At 46.2% G+C, this 14,012-nt stretch overlaps 1 protein-coding gene across 2 annotated transcripts in view; it reads right to left on the bottom strand.

The window, feature by feature from the left end:
* hcfc1b (host cell factor C1b) overlaps positions 1-14,012 on the bottom strand; it is a 29,207-nt gene that overhangs the window by 5,342 nt on the left and 9,853 nt on the right. For both annotated transcript variants that reach the window (XM_086127887.1, XM_086127896.1), the window contains exons 15-23: positions 6,539-6,645; positions 6,323-6,458; positions 6,083-6,246; positions 5,854-6,001; positions 3,365-3,546; positions 1,469-1,552; positions 834-900; positions 619-761; positions 47-205 (exon numbers count right to left, since the gene is read on the bottom strand). In XM_086127887.1, the coding sequence (XP_085984013.1) occupies positions 47-205; positions 619-761; positions 834-900; positions 1,469-1,552; positions 3,365-3,546; positions 5,854-6,001; positions 6,083-6,246; positions 6,323-6,458; positions 6,539-6,645 (1,190 nt within the window). The remainder of the gene's footprint in view (positions 1-46; positions 206-618; positions 762-833; positions 901-1,468; positions 1,553-3,364; positions 3,547-5,853; positions 6,002-6,082; positions 6,247-6,322; positions 6,459-6,538; positions 6,646-14,012) is intronic.

Below are 14,012 nucleotides of genomic sequence, written 5' to 3' on the forward strand. Positions count from 1 at the left end.
TCAGTTGAAGCACACTTCCTTACAACTCCAGAAAGTGTGTGCATACCTGAACTGCCTCACTGCCCTGGAACAATACCGCTGCAGATGATGACATGACATTCTCTGATTGGCTCTCCATTTGCATGGGCTCCTCTGTAGCTGCCATTGCCGTGGAGACGGCCTCCTCAGAGTTGACTGCATCCTCTCTGACCAATGAGGAGATCTCCTGCCAACGCACACCAGAATTCCAGTGATGATAATGATGAGGAGGAGGAGGAGGAGGAGGAGCTGCACTTAGCCTCGCGTGGTAGGATGCCTCCGAGGGGCGCGAGGGGGGAACGCCAGGGGTCTTGGGCCCCAGACGCGGCTAAATGCCCACCAGCCGGCAGGGAAGAAGGTAGGGTCTCACCGGAAGGTGAGGCGCCCAGGGCTCGCCCCACCGGAACGGAGAGAAGTGGGAGTAGCCGCCCCGCAACCCTCCATAACAATAATCAGGTGAGGGCCCTTCCAGGGCCCGCACTGGGCGTGAACCTCGCGAGTCACCAGCGAGAGTGGTACCGAATGTGGGACCCGGGAGGGGGGGCAAGTCCCTGACGGGGGCCGATTGCCCAGGAGGAGGAGGAGAAGGGCTGCACTTACAGGTATTGCCGGACCAGGTGTGGGCGTAGCCTGTGTAACTGTGGTAATGGCTCTGCCTTGGTTGACGGAAACAGAAGGAGCAACGTCAGAGGAGGAGGAGGGCTCTGTGGAGTCTCCTTGCATCATCTCGCCTCCCTGCTGAGCTACAAGCAAAACAGGAAGTTCATTTTAAAACAAAATCCCAGTATTGCTCTGCGGGTGGGTCAGTAGGTTACCTGTGGCCGTGGTGGCGGTGTTGGTGGTTCTGCTCTCGTGCGTCTCACACGGTGGATTGGAGCACACCTGCAATCAGGTTGGCACATGTTAGGCTGGGTACTGGGCTGAGGTTGTCCCAAGTTCGCCCCTTGATGATGCATAGGAATGATGGAATAGAAAATACACTTAGTGGGCCCTATTTTCGTGCTGAGCTCAAGTCTAGCACTAAGTGCAGTGTACCTGCGCAGATGGGTGGAGTTGTTTTTCTTTTCATGTATTCCTAGACTTTGACCAGGTAGAATTGGGCGTAAGAGGGAGTTTGGGCTGATGTGCGCTACTATGGGATGGAACGAGTGCGCTCCCCTCCTTCCCATTAAAATCAAGGTGGTAGAAGCACACCAGTGATTGACATTGCGTAAGCAGAAGTGATTGGCGCGCACAAAGTGTGTTTTTATAGTATAAACTGCAAGATCTCCATTGTCAAGTCAAGTCAACTTTATTGTCAAATGTGCTACATGTGCAACATACAGCACAGATGAAATTTCCTTCCTCAGGAGAGAGAGGAGCGGCTGCGGGTGCCCGCACCACCATCAAAAGAACATTGGGGATGATGCAATCCCATTGCACCCCAATCATGCACCGGTGTGTGACTTACCTGGGTCAGTCCTCCGGCTTCCACTGTTGTGGCGGTGTTGGTGGTTCCAGTGTCGTGGGTCTCACATGGCGGGTTGGAGCACACCTGAGAAGGAAGAGTAGGTAGGAAGGGTATTTTGGGTGGGGCAAGTGAGGATGCACCTCCACACATTTATGCAGAGGTGGGTCTGAGGTCATTTTGTCTAGGTCAAGTCCATTCACAAGTTATAGCAATACAGTGATGTCAATTCCAAAGTCAAATTCATGCAAACTTTTCTGCAATTCTTCAACAATGTCAAATAATTAGAATATTGGCCAATTTGTCTGAACTGTGTGCATTTATAACACCTCACATAATAATGGACTCCAGTTCAATACCAGATACAGATTAGCGACTAATGGTTTAATTAAATTAAATAATATACAATGCATAAAATAAACATTTCCCTCCCGGCGCATTTTGATTGCCGTCAATTCTATGCAGATGTTCACTATTCGTCGCTAGACTGCTTCCTATTCCTCGCGAATAGTGGGCTTCAACTCTAACTACATTGCAGTCCAACACGAAGCATTTTTGGGTGGTGGCACGACAATATGCCAGGTTGCGATGGCCCTGCCAGGACCAGCACTAGCCCTGATTTTAACCCCGGAGAACCCAAGAACCCTTTTCTTCTTTGGAAAATGATGAATTATACATTAAATGACTGCTATATGTTCACTGAACACCAAAATATATGTTTTTTCAAATATTCAATGCTTTAATCCTAATTTAGGATTAGGGCCAAATTTGACCCTTTGGGTTCTCCAGGGTTAAACAATACTCAACAAAATTCATAATTTACCCATTAATTTTAATAAATGGGTAAATTGAAGATGTTTTTTGAAGTTGTATTTTTTCCAGACTTTACGGATACCGTGTAGAACACACAATTAAATGAATTTTAAAAATTTAAGTCTCAATCAAACAACTTCGAACAAAATCGAATACAACATTGCTTCAAATCACAGTTAGAATTAGCTGCAATTTAATCCGTTTTACAAGTTTGTCAACATTTAATTCAACTGTAGTGTCTCAGTCTGAACACTGGGTGGCGCCCGCGTTATGATGTACATGACTAGACAGCAGCAGAAGAAAAGCCACAAAGAAGAATGTTGAATGACTATTGTAGCATTGTGTGTCGACTACTGAATTGTAAAAACAACGAATAAGTATAACGAGAAACTCGAATGACTGATCCAGGACCCAGACAGAACTACCCCCACGCAACGTGAGACTCTTTGCCAAGACCGAAGCCTTTCATCTGCATTAACCGCAATGAAGCGAGTGGATAAGGAGCATAGGAGCCAGTGTCTATCACGTCAGTGATGCGCAAGCTATTAACTTGTTACCAAAGCCCAGCTGCTATGACGCAATGGTGAATGAATCAAACTATCCTTTCTCCCATGTGCCATATTCAATGTTATGAGGATGGACTTCCGGCGCCAAAGAATGCTGTGTGCTCAAGAAGGATACGTCACAGCAAGTAAACCACTTAGACGGTCCATCTTGAACCGAGTCGCAGCCACGGTCAGGGGCTTGATCTCCAGACCCACTTTCTTAGTGGGTGTGGCTTGCCAAGGGAAATAATTGTTTTGACTGATGAGCAGGCATTCCCAGTTTACACTTCCATACAGGCATTCGCTTATTAATCTTTTTCTTTTATCTTGAAATCTTGAAACTACACATACTGTATAACATTAACAACAATCAATTCTTGAAAGTCATTTTTCTCCTAAGTCAAGTCCCAATTCCAAATCAAGGCTTTAAGTTTTTGTCAAGTGATGAATTCAGTAACGTGAGTCCACTCGGGTCCAAGTCGCAATGACTTAAGCCCCCAGCTCAACATTTAAACACCAGTCAAGTTTTTTGACAGCTCACCTGTAACACTTGACTTGTGCCTGCAGACGCCACTGTGGCGGTGACGGTGGTTCCTGCGCAGTGCGTCTCAGAAGGGGAGTTGGTGCAGCCGTTATCGGCAATGGGAGCAATGGCAACAGTCGTCGTGTTGGTGGTTCCCGTGTCGTGCGTCTCGCAGGGCGGGTTGGAGCAGACCTCAGTCACTGCAGCATCATTATAGATTTGTGTCAAATTCATGAACTGCATGCATTGCCATCCATCCACTTTCACTGATCCAGGGTTGGGTGACGGAGGCATTACCTCTATCAGAAAAGCCCAGACTTTACCATTCAAACCCACTTCATTTGGCTCGACCGGGGGATGCCAAGGCATTCCCAGACCAGCCAGGAGACCTTGTCTCTCCAGCGTGTCCTGGGTCTTCCTCGGTGCCCCCTCACGGTGGGACGTGTCCGGAACACCTCATCAGGGAGGGGTCCAAGAGGCACCCTAATCAGATGCCCGAGCCACCTCATCTGGCTCTTCTCAATATGGAGGAGCAGTAGCTCCACTCTCGAGCACCTACTCGATGACCGAGCTTCTCACTCTATCACTAAGGGAGAGCCCCGACACTCATTTCGGCCGCTTGTATCCGGATGGACATCTCGTGACCATACTTGAGGATAGGAACGGAGATGGACCGGTAAATTGAGAGCTCCGCCTTTTGGCTCAGCTCCTTCTTCACCATGAAGGACCAATACAAAGTGTGCATCATTGCAGATGCTGCTCCAATCTGCCTGTCAGTCTCCCGTTACATTCTGCCCTCACTTGTGAACCAGATCCCAAGTTAATATCCCATTCAAACGCAAACAGCAAATTAGCATCAACTAGGGGAGCGACATTCCTTCAAATAACGAATATTCACCCACAAATGTGGTGGAATCACATACACACAGGTAAAATGACACTACTGAAAGGCACAAATTCTTCCCAATCTGTGGAAAATGAGTTCTATTTAATGGAGTTCAATCGCAACTTTTGTCCGTTCTCATTCTGTGTACTCCGACCATGCCTGACCAAGAGGCCAAAAAGTGCAAGAACAACCAATAATTGTTTTTATCATTTCCTATTATTGTACTAAATTCTTATTTTATATTCTTAGGACTTTTTCAAGGAATTTCCTTTGGTCAAAATTAAACGATTTTTTTTTTTTGTCATACCAACACACATTTCCACATATGGCACGAAATACAATTCCAGTGATCCCAAATTAGCCCAGTAAATCCCAAGACTTGTAAAAGTAACATGAGATAAAAATAACAAAAAATAAATAAATAACTATGCATAGTGCTTCAATGTGTGCAAAGATGCAAGGAATCACAGGTGTTGACAACTTGCAGGAGATCAAAACTGAAAGAAAAAAAGTCCATTCTTTGGATCATTGGAACAACTAGCTTGAAATAATACCATGCAAAGGATAGGGCTTGATTGCGGATGCTGCGTCTTCGACCTTCCTAGGCTGCCTAACTTTGTGTCCGATCGCTGAGCATGGTACCACACCGGTCAAAACCAGGAAAATAAAGCAGTCAAATGCCAAATGCCAACATTGAGACGACAAGTTAAACTGGATCCAAAACATCAGGTAGAGACAAATATAAATGGCCAGTAAATATTTCGCTGAGCATACACAGCAAATACATGCATGCATAGAGCATACACACATACCGCATATGCTTTTGCAGACTGCTTCGATTCGATACATTTTCCTTGCATCCCCCTCAAAAACATCTGTCATGTTTTTTTCCTCCTTTCTATAGAAAAACAACACATATTTGTGTGTTCAGTGGTGCTTTAAGTACCAGCTGCATGATTGTATTTTCTTAAGTGTCTCAAAGATAAAGCACTTCTGTTACTATTTCAAGTTCATAGGTTTGATAGAAATTTACTCCAGTATTATGTTCCTCATCATTTTGTCTGGTCCTGTAATCCGACCCCACCAAAAGCATAAAGTCCCATGCAACTTAGCTCAAAGGATCATTGGGACACACAAACCTCTCCGCTATGATAAAGTGAAAGCTCGTGGAGAGGTGTACAGTATGGATTGCCACATCATTCCCATGATTAAGAGGCATGGTTATTCTGAAGCAGATTTATTTTTTTATTTTTTGCTGCTACCGTATTTTCACGACCATACGGCGCATCGTCGTGCTATTTCTGTATTTAACACATACACAACACGCACTTCATTATTGGATGCAGGCAAGGTTAAAAATAAATAAATAAAAATGCAGTTGCATGCATGCACGCTAGCGCATGTTTTTAATCAGGCGGCAGAAGCAAAACTGAATTCGGTTGTACTTTATTGAACACAACAGCATTCACAGATTTTGGTACTCTGTGCATCCACAAGACGTCCATTTTGGAGAAAATGTAAGACTTTATGTGCGTCTTATGATCGTGAAAATACAGTAATAATATTTCCCAATCCATCTGGAATTTGATACGTAATGATGTTGAAGTTTGGGTGGACCTACCAGCAGTGACAGCATCTCCACGCTCGCCTTCTGGACCGCTCGTCGTACTTCCTGCTTCTTCTGAGGTGGGAGAGGCCATGAAGGAGACAGGCAGATCCTGGACCAGCGGCTGGGCTTCTGCTCCGCTCGGGGTCATGATTAAAGTTACCTGTAAGAACAGAAATATTATAACCGATATAACCTTTTAGAATCAGAACCATAAAACAGAGACATGATGCCTGTGTCTGACCTGCTTTGGTCCAGGAGCAGCAGTCACTGTGGTGACCTGGCTGGTGAGCGCAGCGATGGTTGCCAGAGTGGTGATGGGTGTGGCTAGGGAGGCATTTGTGTTGGTGGCCAATCCTGCCACCGCGGTGGAGACACTTCCCATAATCGACCCCAGACTAGACACCCCTGTAGGAACACGGAGGACACGCCACTAAGTCCATGCGAGCATAATGATGGGCCAGCATGAGCATTGGGTGTTTACCTGTTGTCGTCTTGACAACAAGTGTGGTAACTGCAGGTTTGAGGCCAGTGGTGCCTGGTGAGACTAGCCTGACTCCGCCTTTTGGGATAGTCCTGAGGATGGTACCTGGCTCACCTGTAGCCCCTTTCAAAATCAACTGGACACAGCAACCCAAGTGGAGTCCCATTGGCTGATTGCAATCCCCGACTGATTCCATTACAACAGGGTAAGTCTTACCTGTGTGACACCCTGCTGGCCCGCTGACATTTTGGGGACCGTGGTGATGATTTTCCCAGCAGCCCCAGAGGTCCCCACCTTGGTGGTGAGGATTCTGATTGGCCCACCTGTTGGGGGAGATGCTTTAGACACGTATGCACCCGTGAACTGAATTTTTTTTTTTTTTTATTATGCAACAAGCCCTGATAAATGCCATGATTGTAATCTTGGCTCATATATGTCCCATTCAGCATAATGGATACTGTGTCTGAGGGACCCCCTCAAGGTTTGTAACTTGGAAGGCAACTACAGTGTATGTAGGCTAACTCATTATTGTACTTCACCAGTGTCAAACTCAAGGCCCGGGGGGCCATATCTGGCCCGCCACATCATTTGATGTGGCCAGCGAAAACAAATCAAACATGTCGACTTCTATGATTGATAGAGGAATCTATGAGCAAAAGTTTAAAGTTTCGGTTAATTTGAGCATGTCTGGACGTTTGTGTGCATACTCAGCGCAGAGGTGTCGGCCGTTTGGGCGGAGGACTTTTTGAGTAATCACGTCAAAGCAAGGGGCAGAGATGAAAGTGGACTTTTTTGAAAATTCCGGGGGAAAGAAAATACATATATATGTACACACACACACACACACACACACACGCGCGCACACACCTGGCCGATCATGCATGAATTAGTTTACACAAAACGCTATTCAAATATTCGACATTCAATGATTAATCTTCCTTTTGTGTGCACACGTGTACCCTTTGTGGCTTACGTTCTCGCTGAAATTTCGAAATCTCCGAGATATGGCGAGGCCATGAGAATGCGAGGCAAGGGTATTATTGTTGTGACGTTGTTGTGCGCCGACGCAACGACGTCACATACCCGTCGTCACACAAGACAACAGCTAAGCTAAACTAGCCGAGACGACACTCGAAGTCGGACGGACACGTTTTTCTGCCAATCTGTGTGTTTCGCTTTTTGTCAAAATGTATTTTTTACGACAACTGTCTTGTCCACGGTGTCTTTTATTCGTTCCACTGGGGTTTAGCAAGTGTGTTTATAAAGAGACGAAAATCTCTTCACTGTTACTAGTGTTAGTGTCTCAACATGGCTATGCTCGTGAAAGCAAAACAATGAACACAAACACGTCTTCGTTCAATGTTTTCAACTAATATCCGGATTAATTTTTTGGCAAATTTTCCTCAATTCTTCGGAGAGATTTCCATAAAAATGTGAAAAACCCGGAATTCCGGGAAAATCCGGAGAACTTTCATCTCTGGTAAGGGGGGAGAACAGATTGAAGAAAGCTAGACTCAATCACAAAGTGGGAATAAACAAATTGGGAACAAAGTGTTGTTGAATATCAAAAGACAGTTTGGGAACAGCTGTCGCGCCCAGGCGGACATTTGTCATAAGCAAAGTCTGTGACTTGTGTATTCGGGTAGACCAGACTGCGAGGTGTTAGCGTATCAGATCACTACCGAGGGGCCAGACCGGGGGCGTGGTATGCAAATCTCGGGGGCAGTGGGGTTTTTTTCTTGTATTTTGCATATGTTAACAATAAAAGTCTGACAGGAGGACAAGGGACGCTAAGTGCGATCACGGAGCAACTCCCCGTTGTTCGCTCTCAGAGATCCACTTCCGCCGAAGAAAGACGATCTTCCCTGTGTGTCGAGTCATTTGTTTAACTTTGTCTGGGAAAAAAAACCCTGACAATGATGCTTGCTCAAATCTGGACCAAAACTTCAAATTCTCATATGGAATATATGAGAGTTATGAGAGTGACCAAAACCCTCATTACAGCAACTTAATCGATAGTTGAATAAAACATTATTCTTGACTTCTTTATATGGTTTCAGTCATAACAGCCCTCAAGGGAACCGGTACCTATAATGTGGCCCATGACAAAAATGAGTTTGACACCCCTGCTGTACTTAAATTAGTGTATTTAGGCCTCAAAAACACACAGTGATGTTAAAGGACAGAAACCTTATGAGTGTTCCACAAGGCAAATGAAGTTCCTTGTCTTCTATTTCATTTTCGTCCATGTCTCTTCTCGCAAAGAGACTGTTCATCTGAATGGGACAAGCCTGGCAGAATAAAACATTTGTTCAAAAAAAAAAAAAAATCCTCGTCTCACCCCCCCTCGGGTGGTGTCTGTCCCTCATTCAGCTCGGGTCCTCTACCAGAGGCCAGGAAGCTTGAGGGTTCTGCGCAGTATCCTTGCTGTTCCCAGCACTGCACATTTCTGGACTGAGATGTCCGATGTTATTCCCGGGATCTGTTGCAACCACTCATCTAGTTTGGGGGTCACTGCCCCGAGTGCTCCGACCACCACAGGCACAACTGTCACCTTTACCTTCCAGGCTCTCTCCAGCTCCTCTCTGAGCCCTTGGTATTTCTCGAGTTTCTCGTGTTCCTTCTTTCTGATGTTTCCATCACTTGGGACCGCTACATCCATGACAACGGCTTTCCTCTGCCCTTTATCTATGATCACGATATCTGGTTGGTTCGCCATTACCATCTTGTCAGTCTGGATCTGGAAGTCCCACAGGATCTTCGCTCTGTCATTCTCCACCACCTTCGGAGGTGTTTCCCATTTTGACCTTGGAGTTTCCTGTCCATACTCCGCACAGATGTTTCGGTAGACTATGCCAGCCACCTGGTTATGGCGTTCCATGTAGGCTTTCCCTGCCAGCATCTTACACCCTGCAGTTATGTGTTGGATCGTCTCAGGTGCCTCTTTGCACAACCTACACCTTGGGTCTTGTCTGGTGTGGTATATCTGGGCCTCAATGGCTCTGGTGCTCAGGGCCTGCTCCTGAGCAGCCAGGATGAGTGCCTCTGTGCTGTCCTTCAGGCCAGCCCTCTCTAGCCACTGATAGGACTTCTTGAGATGGGCCACTTCAGTTATGGTCCGGTGGTACATCCCGTGTAGGGGCTTGTCCTCCCATGATGGTCCCTCTTCCAGCGCCTCATCTTCTGTTCCCCATTGTCTGAGACATTCTCTGAGTACGTCATCCGTTGGAGCCTTCTCCTTGATGTATTCATGGAGCTTGGATGTTTCATCCTGGACAGTGGCTCTCACACTCACTAGTCCCCGGCCTCCTTCCTTTCGGCTTGCGTACAGTCTCAGGGTGCTGGATTTGGGATGGAACCCTCCATGCATGGTTAGGAGCTTTCGGGTCTTAACGTCCGTGGTCTGAATCTCTTCCTTTGGCCACCTTATTATTCCTGCAGGGTATCTGATCACTGGCAGGGCATAGCTGTTTATTGCCCGGGTCTTATTTTTGCCATTGAGCTGGCTTCTTAGGACTTGCCTCACTCGCTGGAGGTATTTGGACGTAGCCGCTTTCCTTGTTGCCAGTTCGAGGTTGCCATTGGCTTATGGTATACCGAGGTCCTCAATGTCTGCTATTGTTCCTTCAGGGAGTGAGACCCCTTCAGTGCGGACTACCTTTCCTCTCTTAGTCACCATCCGACTACATTTCTCAAGCCCGAATGACATCCCGATGTCGCTGCTGTAGATCCTGGTTGTGTGGATCAGGGAGTCTATGTCCCTTTCGCTCTTAGCATACAGCTTTATGTCATCCATGTAGAGGAGGTGACTGATCGTAGCTCCATTTCTGAGGCGGTATCCATAGCCTGTCTTGGTGATTACTTGGCTTAGGGGTTCAGTCCTATGCAGAACAGCAGTGGTTCACCACTGTGCATCACCTTGGTATATGCCACATTTGATGGACACTTGGGTAAGTGGCTTGCCATTGGCTTCAAGTGTGGTTTTCCACATTCTCATCGAGTTCGCAACTAGGCTGTTAAGGTCCTGTTCACCTTATACAACTCCAAGCATTCAGTGATCCATGTATGTGGCATCGAGTCATAGGCTTTCTTGTTTGTAATCAATCTGTGCACAGGTTGGTATGTCGGGACCTGCAGTCTTGTGCGACTGGAGCTGATGTTTGGCTCCTCTGGTATCTCTACCAATACCCTTCTGTGCTTCGCTCATGTATTGATCCACGTGTCCACTTATCTTAACATGAACTTCGATGTTGTGGAGAGACAGGTTATTGGCCGATAGTTGGATGGGACTGCACCCTTTGAGGGATCCTTCATGATCAGGATCGTTCGCCCTTCGGTTAGCCATCCTGGGTGAGTCCCATCCCTCAGCAGCTGGTTCATTTGTGCTGCTTGGCGCTCATGGAGTGCTGTGAGTTTCTTTAGCCAGTAGGTGTGGACCATGTCCGGACCTGGTGCTGTCCAGTTGTTCATATCTGAGACTCTTTCCTGTATGTCTGCCACTGTTATGGTAACTGGGTTCTGTTTAGGGAGGTTGCTGTGCTCCTCTCTCAGGGTCACCTGCCATTGTGCACTGCTGTTATGTGCAACCTCCTTCTCCCATATGCCCTTCCAGTACCTTTCAGTTTCCAGTCTTGGTGGGTCAGCTCTGTTGTTAGGACCCTGCCACTGAGCGTACACTTTCGCAGGTTGTGTTGCGAACAGCCTGTTTATTCGTCTGGCCTCATTCTCTTTCGTGTACCGCTTTAGGCGGCTGGACAGGGCTTGGAGCCTTTGTTTGGCAGTTTCGAGTGCTTCAGGTATGGTCATCTGGATGTACCTCTCGGGTATCGGCCTTTTCATCACACCTCTCTGGGCCTCAGTCAATTGACTCACATCTTTCCGAGCCGCCTTGATCTTAGTCTCCAACCGTCTTTTCCATGGTGGGTAACTTATCGCATGGGTTGTTCTGATAGCCAAGCATCTCTAGGATCAGTGATGCTGAAGCGTATATCAGCTTACTGGTTTCCGTGATCATTACGGTAGGGATCGCCCTCAGTGCTGCATTCACACTTTCCATGAGACTTTCAGGTGGTACTTCACATAGCCGTTGTAATCGGTTTCTAGGTTGCTGAGCTTTCATTCTCGCCATGATCTTAGCTTTCAGGTCAGTTGCTACCTCGCTCAGCATTTCATTCATTGGGGCTGGCCTCCCAATCTCATCATCTGCATTCATTGGTGCTTGCCTCCCAATCTCTGGCATGACCTCCTCCTCTGATCTGGCAGCCTGGGGCCCTTCACCATGGAACCTGCGTTGTACCTCATCAATCTCAAGTTGTGACAGTAGTTGCCGTTTGTGGATGTTGGAACACTGAGCTACTAGTTGTTTCATGGTCAACTGTGACTGTAGGTTTCGAAGTAACCATTTAGCCCACATTCTCTGCATGTAACCCCTCTGACTAGGGTTGCTTGAGTAGTAGCATTCCAACAGAGCCATGTTATCGCATCTCGCCCATCTCCGCTTTGTTCCAGTAGCCCATTTTTCATCAAGGTGCTCTGGTTCCCCAGCACCTGACGCAGACCTTGTTTGGCCAGGCGACGTCTGAGCCGACATGTCATTCGTTTTATTGTCTTGTCTCTCATCATTGTATGAGGTAGGCATTAGCGTGAAGGATCTTGCCCAAGGACCCACACTGGATGGTGTTATGTGCTCATTTTTGCCCCAAGCGGGATTCGAACCACCGTCTCCCGCATGCCAAACCGATGCCTTACCAACTGAGCTATCCAGCCGCTTCAATAAGTACCAAATATATATATATATATATATATATATATATATATACCGTATTTTCACGACCATTCGACGCACCGTATGGTTGGGCGCAGTCTCATTAATGGGTGCTATTTCTGTATTTTACACATAGACAAAACGCACTGTATTATTGGGCGCAATTTTAAAGTGGTAAAACATACGCCAGCTTAAACATACGGCATGCATGCGCGCACGCTAAAAACACGTTAGCTTGTAGCATACGGTAGCATGCCAAGACATACAGATACAAGCTAAAAACACGTTTTTAAAAAGGCAACGAAGCAAAACGGAGTTCCGTTGTATTTTATTTAGCCATCGTACAATGTACTCACGTTTTTCGATCAATCATCACCCAGAAATCCATCAAAGTCCTCATCCTCTGCATCAGAATTGAACAATTGTGCAAGTACCGGTAATCCATCAAAAACGCCGTGTTCCCTCTCGTTGTCAGTCACTCTCATTGCCATGTGGCTCCACAGAAATGATGCCGGCTTTGCCAAAAACTCGAACAACAGTGCAAGCAGACACGTTCGTCCAAGCAGCCACAATCCATTCGCAAATTGTGGCGTAACTCGCCCGGCGCTGCCTCTCACTCTTTGTAAAGTTGTGTTTGCCATCGATCATTCATTGTTCCCATGCCGCTCGCAACTTTACTTTGAACGCCCGGTTGATGCCGATGTCCAGCGGTTGGAGTTCTTTAGTCAAGCCTCCGGGAATAACGGCAAACTCAGAGTTCATTTGCTTGACTTGGTTTTTCACCGCTGCTGTGAGATGGGCACGCATGCCAAAAGCATAACCGATGGCTTGAAGTTTGAACTGAGCTTCGTAGGCGTGTCTCTTTGTAGAATTTATTTTCGGGGGTTCTTAGAAACCAAAACCGAAGTTGTTTTGCAACAATGCACATAGCCACACTCTATACAGGTGTTGGTACCTGCTTGTAGCGTCCCTTTAGCGTCCACTTACACGCCCACCCTTCACTGATTGGCGGACTGCTTCCCCGCATGCCTGTCACTCACGTCTGCCTTTTCTCTCTCTTTCTCTCCATATATGTATATATACACGCCCACCCTTCACTGATTGGCCGACTTCTTTGCCGCATGCCTGTCCACAGTCACTTCCGCCTTTTCTCTATATAAACAGCGTGTCGGCTGTCAGTCAGGTTTTGGAACTCAGCGCATAGACAAGACGCTCCGCATCATAAGGCGTCCTGTCCATTTTGGAGAAAATTTTAGACTTTTAATGGTGCCTTATAGTCGTGAAAATACGGTATATATATTTTTTTTCTTTTTTTAAATCTGATACTACTGATACTAAAACTGTTAAACCACTTGGGAATGAGCATGACTACCGTTGGAGAAAAGTGAAGCTATACAATGCATGTGCATGTGCACTTCACTTGAGGAGCAACTTTCCAATTTTGAGGAGCATTTTTATATGTTAATCCCAGGGAACTGAAGCAAGGATTTTATGAAACAATAAAAATATGGTGACTTTTTATTTTCATGCAGTTGATACTTGTTCTGTGGGGCATTTAAGGAGGACGCTGTTTATATGGTTAACATACTGTAGCTTCACGTTTATAGTTATAGCTACAAATTACCCCAGTTTTTGTGTTGCTCATATTGTTCATGCACTTTATATTTGTTCTGTGCTGTCTGTTGCGTGATTAAGCGTAACCGTAATGACCATATTATAACGTCGTTGTTGTTACCCATGTTATGGTGTTGACCCTGCGAGTAAAGGTACATAAAAATACTCAGTGGATTCATGTTTGTTATTGTTGCATTTCAGTTGTTCCTATACGCTGTGTCGACAGTATCCATAAATGTCCGGGGAAGCAATTAGTTATTGATGTTGACAAATTACTGTGATCATAACATTTTAAAAAGACAAGTGCTTTTG

This window comes from Hippocampus guttulatus, chromosome 1 (assembly GCF_054856545.1).
Source record: "Hippocampus guttulatus isolate MCC_2025c chromosome 1, RoL_Hgut_1.0, whole genome shotgun sequence".
In the NCBI taxonomy this organism is placed as follows: Eukaryota; Metazoa; Chordata; class Actinopteri; order Syngnathiformes; family Syngnathidae; genus Hippocampus; species Hippocampus guttulatus.